At 39.8% G+C, this 10,370-nt stretch overlaps 1 protein-coding gene across 9 annotated transcripts in view; it reads left to right on the top strand.

Moving 5' to 3' along the window:
- The window catches only part of TRPM3 (transient receptor potential cation channel subfamily M member 3), a 426,369-nt gene that overhangs the window by 392,170 nt on the left and 23,829 nt on the right, over nucleotides 1-10,370 (top strand). For all 9 annotated transcript variants that reach the window (XM_040656002.2, XM_040656007.2, XM_040656006.2 and 6 more), the window contains 2 exons: nucleotides 2,542-2,670; nucleotides 5,663-5,914. In XM_040656002.2, the coding sequence (XP_040511936.1) occupies nucleotides 2,542-2,670; nucleotides 5,663-5,914 (381 nt within the window). The remainder of the gene's footprint in view (nucleotides 1-2,541; nucleotides 2,671-5,662; nucleotides 5,915-10,370) is intronic.

Genomic DNA, 10,370 nt, shown 5'->3' with positions numbered 1-10,370 from the left:
AGTTTTATGTCCTGAGGCAGATCTCATTCAAGGTCACTTAATAAAGGTGGATCTTGGCTGTCCTGTGTTTCAAGAGCAAATTAAGGTGCACTCTGGTTGTAGTTCTTGACCAGTTGCGTATATTGAAAAGCAAAAGGAAAATAATTCAGATGGGCATTAGAATTGCACAGCCTATCTCCCTTTTCACAAGCACATAGGCAAAAATGTTAATCCTAGATTTCAAAAGCAGTCCTCAAAATCTTAAATCTCACAGCCCAAAATGCAAGGTGTGACTATGCTCTTATTGCATGCCATTTAAAATTGTTTGATTATTCTACATCTACCTATCTGCTATTATTCTATGTGTATTGATATCCACCTTCATTCTTAAAATACACAAGAGTGGCTTGTGGGGGATTTTGAGTAAGAAATATTTTGGAAGTACTAAGTAAGAAAATTTATAAACAGTTTTTTGTCTTCCTCTCTGTCATGCAATAGTTTCAAAAGTAAACAACTCTATTCTCTTTTGATCATTTAATTATTGCAATCAGAGAGAAAAGTGGAGGGTACTCTCATTCTTGAAGAACTCTCTTGCTGATGCAATTTCCAGGTTTGTCCTTTATTGTAGTGTGTCAAGAATACACAATATGACTGCATCCATTGGAAGGTAGGGAGGAATCTATCCTAGAAACTTCTTAGCAGGTATTCTTCTGCTTAGTTTCCTCATGTACTAGCTTCAAGGGTGAAGATGGCAATGCCAAGCTCTGTGCAAAAGCAAGATTAAAAGGGTTCAGCTATTTGTATATTAGCACTTTCAAAAAATCATGAGTACCATTATAGGTATCTGTAATAAGGTTTGACAACAGTGTGGGATTGGAATGTGCTTCTGGAAGGTGTATTTACAGGTTTGGAGAGGGATAGGGAGGATGTCACCTTTGTCTGAAGGGCTGGTTTCTTGGGGTGAAAATGATGTGGTTCTAGCATCACTTCATTCTTAAATCAAGATATACTTGTTTTATCAAGTAAAAAATTTCAATAGTTTTCAGTAAATATGAAGTGACAAATCCAGTCACAATAAAAGCTCAAATAAAACCCAATAAAAATTAAAAGCCTCTGTTTACACTGATTTTCCTATTGTTTCTGTCACTTTAGTGTCCTGATTCTTTTAACCACAAATACTCAGCAGAGGCTGCTGAGTCAGACCGAATTAATAAGATTGCTGTGGTTATCAATCAGATCTAATAAACATGTTCTAAGAAGTATATTGTGTGACACTGTCACTTTTTTCTTTTTTGCAGTATAGTAGGTGTTTCAGCTAGTGAGGCATGTACAGTTCTGCCCACCAAAATAGAGTTCCTGCTGACTGAGCTGATGCCCTAGATACTGACCTAAGTCAATATTGCTCTCAGTTTCCTTCAGGAGTGGTAAGGGAAGACCAAGGTAGTTCCAGATTATCCAGAGCTGCAATCTACCATCACTCACAAACAGAAGGACCAGCGTGATCACTTCCTGCTCTGTTCTATGTGGATGAGAAGCCATGATTCAACTGGCTTAAGTTTTCTGCAACAACAATTATAAAAAGTTCCTGTATAGAACTGAATCATCTTTTCTCTGATTTAAATTTGGCTTTAGATACATGCTGTTGTAGGGCTGCTATTTGAAAGGCAAAGTAAATAGGAAGGTGGATTCAGGCCACCACAGATCCCAGCTACAGAAACTCAGAATTGCTATATAGCCCACATTCCAGTGTGACACCTGGGCTTCTGTGAGTTTCATGACTTTGATGGTACAGTTTGCTCATCTTATCTTTCTTTGACCAACCATCTAACTATATTCGGAATGGACAAAGAAACCAGTCTTAATTCGTGGTTTCTATGGGATCAAAAATTAGGCCAGAAGGTAGATGTACCAGAGGAAAAAAAAAAAAAAAACAGTTGAAAACAGTTGTACTCAAAACTTGCAGAAAATATAAGGCAAATAGATGCATCAGTGTGGTTAGGAGTAGCAGTATTTGGGAAGGAATCATAGTGGAAATTAAGGCAGCAATACACTGGTTGGGGACATGTCTATCAATATCTGGAACTTTCTGAGTGCCAGGCAAGGACTGTGCAGAAAGGATGTGAAATGTCAGAGTGAGTCCAAGTTAAACAAACACGGAGAAGAAGTGTGCTAGAGGAGTAATGAGTATCAGAAAGTAAATGAGGGAGAAGTATTCACATGTGTAACTTAGTAAATTAGTGTTTGGTATTTGCCACTGTGATATGTGACAAGACTGTTAGTATGGGACAATCTGAGGAGACTGCACTAATAAATTTGTGTTGGAGAGATGGATGTAGCCAGAGAAGAGGATATCTGTGCATGTATTTTGCGGATTCCACATTGTATGTGTTAGTATGAGCTTTTTTGGACAGACCTTTTTTAGACAAACTCTTTGATTCCTCTTTTGTCTGTTTAAAGTTCTGGTTACACTGGAATTAGGAATATCAAATCACACAAGAGGAATTGGCTTGGTTGTATAAATGTAATGACTATTGATATTCATTTCATTTTGTTTCTTTACAGCTGGCGTACATCGGCTACTTAATGCTGTTCAATTATATAGTGTTAGTGAAGATGGATCGCTGGCCCTCCACACAGGAATGGATTGTCATCTCGTACATTTTCACTCTGGGAATAGAGAAGATGAGAGAGGTAAAGTCACCCCAATCACACAAGACAGCTCCTCTGAAGCAACTCCATGCCTTTCCCTCTTATCACATTACTGTCACCAGGGAGCAGAGCTCAGCACTACCCCTCTGCTCCCTGTGAAGAGGTGAAGGCTGCCATGAGGCCTTCCCTTAGCCTGCCCTGCTCTGAGCTAAACAAACCAAGTGACGTCAGCCACTCCTCATACATCATCCTCCTTCAACCCTTCACCATCTTTGTAGCCCTCCTTTGGACACTCTGTAATAATTTTTATGTCCTTTTTGTACTATGGTGCCAAAACTGCACACAGTACTCCAGACGAGGACACACCAGTGTGTTGTAGATTGGGACAGCCCCTTCCCTCAAATGGCTGCAGTGCCAGGCTTGATGCACCCCAGGATACAGTTGGCCTTCCTGGCACACTGCTCATATTCAATTTGCTGTCATCCAAGACCTCTGAATCTCTTTCAGCAAGCCTGCTCCCCATTGTCTCATCTCCAAGTCTGTATGTATAGCTGGGGTTGCCCCTTCCCAAGTACAGAATCTGGTTACTTGCTCTTGTTAAAATTCATGTGCTTGGTGATTGCCCAGCTCTCTAGTCCATCTAGATGTCTTTGCAAGGCCTCTTTATCCTTGATGTAGTCAAGAGCTCCTTCCAATTTAGTTTCATCAGCAAACTTGCTCAAAATACCTTCTAGTCCTAGATCCAAGCCGTTTTTGAAGGCATTAAAGAGAACTGGGGAGCCCTGCTAGTGACCATCTGCCAGCTTGATGTAACCCTATTTACTATAACCCCTTGGTCATGACCAATCAGCCAGTTGCTCACCCATAGCATTATGTTTTTCTCTGGCTGTATGCTGGCTGTTTTATCCAGAAGGATACTGTGAGAAACAGTAGCGTCACTGAAATCCAAAAAGATAACATCAGCTAGCTTCCCTTAGTCAACTAGATGGGTGACCTTGTCATAAAAGAAAATTAAAATAGTTAATCAGAACCTTCCCTTCACAAACCTGTGTTCACTGTGAGAAGTGATCACATTGTCATTCAGGTATTTTTCAATAACTCCCACAGCCTTCTTCCATTTAAAAATCAAGAGTGTCTTTCTTCTCTGTATAAAAACCTTTCTTCCATTGAATTTCTCTATTTAGATTTCTGCATGATGAGTGTTAAATAGCATTCACAAATATGGCGTGGAGATCTTCTGATATATCTTAAAGCTTGGCCACTATCCTTGAAAGTTGGCCAGGAGCTGAAGTATGTTTTAGGAAGGGAGAATGGAGATACAGTATTATCGAATGGACACAGAGACATGGGGATATGCCAACCAAAAAGTCTGCATCTGAATCCCCACCCCAGAGTTCATTTAAAATTCACAGTTGTTCTGTCTGCCCAAGTATCTCATGCAAAGGCCTGCAATAAAAATAGCTGTAACTGGGGGAAAAATTATATCCGTGCTGAATATTGCAGCACATTTCTAATAAGTTTTCCCCCTTTAAATTCTGAAAGTTCTTGCTAATTATGTCAAGAAATAGAATGCATCTCCCTAAAGATGATAAGCAGGCATGTAGAGCAGAGGGAGCATTTAAACATGGCACTTGATCTGCCAGCAGAGTGACAGTGCTCTGTCGTCCCCTGCTCCTCATTTTCTTTCCGACCTGCAGCTACAGCTGTGCCACTTCCACTTGGCCAAATGTGCATTTATTCCACAATGGCACTAGAGGCCAAATTCAGCCCTGATGTGAGTGGGTGTGAGTCCTGCTGACCTCAACTGAAACAGCACATTTGTACCCTTGGGCTGAATTTGTTGCCATCTACATGTGTCCAGTGTGCAGCAAATGTTTTTGAGGACTAGAGGAAAAATGCTCCTGCCACTTAGACTCCAAAGGTAGGTTTCAAACACCACGTGGCAAATTCTACTTTGTAAACAAAAGGAGCAGAGGAAAATACATTAATTGTGCGTATCCTTCACTAACAAAAAGAAAAAGGAAGAGGGAGGCGGCAGCCACATGAGGGCTCCGCAGCACTGATGGAATCAAGGCACCCCTGGCTCCGTAGGTGGCGGGCTGCGGGCAGGAATCGTGTGTGCCATTTATATCTCATCATTCACCCCAAATTCTCCTTCCCACAAAAGTTTATCAAGAACTTTAGTGGGAATGGACTCCTAAGCAGATGTTCATGGAAAAGGAGCCCGAAATTCATTCTGAAAATGAACTGTAAGAAAATTGTAAGAATGGCATTCCTCTCTTCAAGGGACTGTATGAGTCTGCTCAAACGTTCTTGGGCTAAATATAGAAAATGAAAACAAACAGCTTGTTAACTAACTGAAAGCTAGGAATTATTCATAGAAATCATTTTAGGAATAGTTTCAACAGTAATTCAGGGGAACAATCAGCTCTCCCAAATGATCTTGCAAATAGAATGATGATAAATTCATAAGGTAAGATTAATTATTTTTATGAATTATGTTCTCAGCTGTGGAAATGAATTTCCAAAAACTGATCCAAAAAGGAGCCAGTCTTTTACTGGATTTAATGCAAAATCAAGATCTTTATGGTCATAAATTATTTATTGATAGTTTGATAGACATCTTAGATTAATTTTCTTTAAATCTAAAGCTTTTTTCCCAGTGTATTTATCAATTAAGTACCTTTGTATGTTTTCCCCTTATTCCAAGAGTAACTAAGATCAATCTGAAAAATAGAAAGTCCTACCTATATTTCTTCTTATTTTGTGGGGATTTCAGAGGAACTGAGGTTTTCTTCCTTTTATTAAAAAAAAAAAACCAACACATTTTGTGTATATAGTTGCAGGGTTATGCTATACTTGAACTTCATATTCAAGCTTTCACAAAAGAACTCAGAAAATATATGGGGTATTTATGTGTTAGGAGGCTGTCAACTTTGATTTTGGCTTTTGTAGCACCTGTTTACTTTAGCTTTACTTCAGGCTTAAATTAAGACAACTCAGCTGGCTCCTCTCCATGTCCTCTGTCCTTCAGATATTGATGTCAGAGCCTGGAAAACTGTTACAAAAAGTTAAAGTCTGGCTGCAGGAGTACTGGAATGTTACCGATCTCATCGCAATCCTCCTGTTCTCTGTCGGGATGGTCCTCCGTTTGCAAGATCTGCCACTTCGGAGCGATGGCCGGGTGATTTACTGTGTGAACATCATTTACTGGTACATACGGTTACTAGACATCTTCGGAGTAAACAAGTACTTGGGACCATACGTTATGATGATTGGAAAAATGGTAAGAAAATTTGGTCTGTGACTTCTGGTTCTTTTTGCAAGAATGTTCTTGACTCAGTGTCTTTGGATTTGTCAATTAAACAACTTCTTTTTTTTACAGATTAGTATTTCCATGTAAACTAAAAATCAGGTCCTTCTCAATTCAGATCATCTGCACAGATCCCCCAAAACTGATGATTAGACTCTTCTTCTTCTGTTTGATGATGTATTGCTTTTCTCTCTGTCGGATCTATCTTGAATACCAAAGCCATCCTACACCTCTGTGCCTCATTTGCAGTAAATGCCAACGGTACTACCTCTTAACTAACTGCAAACTTGTTGCAAACTCTTAACTTTGTTAAGGTTAAAAGAAAAAACATTCCGACTTTGAGATTCTCAAAGAAATTGTGCTGTTGTAGGTGTGGTATGTTTAGAATCGTCATAGCTATGATTAAGACTGACCATTCTATATTTTGTTCCATATCCACATGTCCTTGCACTCTGCCTGTTCAGGTGTCCCCCTGAGAGGTGAGAGATCCACGTGCCTAACTGCAGCCTCTGTCCCCTGGCCATATCACATCCATATAGTGTGGCAGGAGTATTAATATTTTACATAAGAGTAGGCTCGGATAAAGGAAATCAAACAATATTTAATGCTGGATGTATACATTTTCACTTTATTTTTATATATATATTTCAGTAGAAATCTTGTATTAAAAAAGTTTTGCTTGTTAAAGAAAATGTCTGAGCCCACACTGAAGCACATGTACAGGCCCCTGATATTTGAGAACCTGCACATATAGCTACGGGTCATTCCAAAAGCATTGCCTCCTATTTATTTCCATGGAAACTACAACAGATACAAAGAGCACAATAGCACTACTTGTTAGACCAGATTCTCAGCTACAAAATGCTATTTCGCAACATAGTCATCACCATTAGCTATGCATTTTTGCCAGCGATGAACAAAACCTGCATGCCACATTCATAAAGATCACACTGTCACTGCCATTGCTGCCACTGCTGAAACCATCCACTGCCTCGTTGTGCCAAAATCCACTGTTTGCCCTTCATAAACGTATGACAAGTGTCAGTGTATGCCAGCGGGTCCCATTTTTTCTGTATGGAGGAATTCAGTTACACCTTTGCTTTGTCCACGCTTCTGTTTCAGACGCCATTTTGTCACACTGCCCCTCTGCTGCCATCTGCCCCACAGCAACAACATGTAATGGAATATTGGCAGGAAGGTTTGGCCTCTACTGCTGTATCACCAACATCCACCTCTGATGTTCTAAGCCAACATAATAAACAGGAGGCATTACTTCTAGAGTAGCCCTCATACATGTTCGTGTTTTATGTACAGTTAGTCAGCTCTGTTGTGTTAATCATAGCTGCCTCATGCATTCTAAGGTTTAAGATGTATTTTTAAAAAGCAGGATGAAATAATCCTTGAGGTCAGCAGTCAGTAAAAACAAGCAAATTGAATATTAAATGTCCTAAATATAAATATTACTGTTGTCTGATTGTTATGTGGAAAACAATCAGCAAGTGTAAATAGGTCCTATGTTGCATTTGTTTTAACACAGTCTATAAAATAAAGGTTCAGCCACCCTACTTATTGCCATAGGAAAAAGGAACGTATATGGATGCATGGGCTACAGTTTATCATAAGTATTATGTTAGTCACAACAAGTCCTCTGCTTATTTGCCATGAACATGGTTTTGAAGTTTTCTACCTTCCTTCAATGAAGCCAACAGGTAGTTGTTGATGGGAGAGGCTTTGCAGAGCTCCAGAGTGCAGCAAAGAAAACACTCCAGAGTTCTTGCTGTATATTACTGGAAAAGGACAGCAGAACAAGTGAAAAGACCAAAGACGCAGGGGAACCACTGCATTATTGTTTGTTTCTTTCCTGCCCCAGTTGCACCATGTTCCTTCATCACAGAATATGGTGGTCATTAGAGATTACACAGCACACCTTGTACAAAACCCCTGAAAAAACATCTATCTTTCTGTTGTGCAGTAATTTTCACAAGTGCCATGACCAAAAGTTTCAGAGCTGTGGTGGTAGCAAAGGCCATTCAAAAGCCAGTTCAATATTAAACAGATTGGCCACAGATAACAACCTTCCAACAGTCAGAATTGTGGAGGGCTGATAGGAGCCCAGCTTTCCCAGTAGTATAAACAGTGGCTTTTTTTCTCTAGTGGCCAACACAGAAAGGAAATGGTTAAAAACAGCAAAATAAAATAATTTCCATCCCTTTGTCATTCTCACATGTGTACAATGAATTAAGCTTTGCTCCACTTTCACAGGAAAACAAATGTAGGAAAATCATTAGCCCCTGTAGGTTCGAATACCCGCTCAGAGGGTTTTGAATTCAGCTACCAGAGTACTGTGAAGGTGTGGACATTTGTAAAGGAGGGAAGTTGTTTTATTTTATGCCTTCCTGTTATTTGATTTCCATACCTCATCCAATTTTCCATGCACTCAGCAACTCTGACACATCTACTTTGCCCACACATGCAATGCCCAGCTGGTTTGAGTTACATAAATTTGCCCCTCACATCTGTTTTCTGGCCAGCTTATTCCCCTGTGCAATGGCCAACCCATTTATAACATGCACAGACTTCCCTGGGAGTTGCACCTGCTCACTCCAGGCTGCACTGCCTATTTTTAAATCACATGCCCATCTACTTCCTTGGGTTCTTTCTTTTTCATCATCTTGCAAGTACTTTTCAGTAATGTGGGGACATTTCTACATATTTCTACAGAATAAGCCTATCACAGCTATTGAACTCCTCAGCAAACTAGACTTAATGTGAACCACAGACTGAGCTTGTATGCTGGGCTTCTGTTTGAACAAATTTTAGACTCAGGAGAGAACAGATGACTCTTTCCATCTTTCCAGTGCTCAGCAACTTTCCCTTCACCTGCCTTTCCATTGCACCCAATACAACAGCTGTAATAGGTTTTGCCTCTGGGCCTTATGAACAAATATGCAAAGGGCAGGAATGGGCCTGAGAGGTTTGAAAGTAAAGATGGAGAGAGCAGGAGAAAGCTGTATGGACAAGTTTATTACTGTCAACTAATTTCAGTTGCAGAATGTGCTTATTATTCTGTGCTCTTCTAATCTCTGCACAACGGTATATTTACTTCACCTCTATTTGGGAATGAAATGCGACCACTGTGATATGCCAAGAGAGTCAGAAGTATATCAGTTCCCTTCCTGTGTGGGAATGTCTACTTTTTTGTTTGTTTGTTTCTTTGGGAAAAAAAATAAAAAATAAAATTAAAAAAATTTTAAAAAGGAGAGTTAGAGACAACTTGTTAATAAAACTACACCAAACAATCCTTATTTTATCACTTTTTAAAATAGGTGACTAAAATTTTCTTAAGAATGACTGAGAAGAACATTGCCTTGTCAAAACAGCAATTGTAATTTGACCCTACAGGCCAAAGGTCTTTACACACTGCCCATTACAGTCATTGGAAGCTCACACATCTAATTCACCAGATTCTGAGATAGCAAAGTTTTTGGGAGATAACACAGTGAAGGGGGGGGGAAGATAAAAAAAAGTGCTTGAAAAGAAAGTAGCACTGAAAAATTAATGTCTTGCAATGTGAGTTCAAACCTGTATGATTCCTTCTCAAAAACTCTGGAAGCACGTAAGAAATTTTCTCAAATTTCCAACAAATAATTGTTATGTTTATTAAATCGTATTACATCATATATTTCAACCTGAAAACATCAGAGAAGGGAGGATACAGGTTTAATCTCCATATTTCTTTGCTGAAGACATTAAGAACCAAGTGTAATTAAGCAGCTTCCCATTTCAGGTTGCTGTCTGAGATGTAATCATCTGGAATTCCTCTTCAATCAGGTTTTCCTGAAAGATTAATGCCCTGAATAACATAGGAATGTTCATGATTCATATTTCTTTAAGGCATTTGTTTTTCTCCCCCATCTCCCTAGTTGTGTTTTTTTTTCTCTCTCTCTGTCTTTCTTTCCTTAATTTTTTTAAGTACCTCAATATTTTCATTCTTCCCTGCTTCTTTTCACCTTTCCCAGTTCCTTCTTTCTGGCTCCTTAAAGCTCTCCCAGCAGGGCCCTATCCTGCAGGTGTCTTTCTCTCCTGCCTATTAGTATGAGAATATCCCTTCCTGTTTACTTGTCTGTATCCCTCTCTTTTCTCTACAAGGCCATTTCCCAGCATTACTTCAATCTCCTATCTCCCTCCCTGTACTTAGAGCTAAAGAACCCCCACAGCAGTGGCAGATCCATCTGCTGGAAGAGTCCCCCACCTCATCCACCAGCTCTTGAAATGAGCCAGCCTGCTCTCAAGCTGCAGCAGGCCCAGTATGGGGCTGTCAGGCCGCCACCGTACAAGATACACGTGGGTTGCACACCTGCCTTCCCTGCAAGGCACTCAGAATGCAGCTGTGCCAGAGAATATGGGCTGAAGGGTTTAGCACTCAGTA

Source organism: Gallus gallus, chromosome Z (assembly GCF_016699485.2).
Source record: "Gallus gallus isolate bGalGal1 chromosome Z, bGalGal1.mat.broiler.GRCg7b, whole genome shotgun sequence".
Lineage (NCBI taxonomy): Eukaryota > Metazoa > Chordata > Aves > Galliformes > Phasianidae > Gallus > Gallus gallus.
The sequence above is the reverse complement of the archived record's forward strand: the minus strand, read 5'-3'. Positions and strand labels throughout refer to the sequence as shown.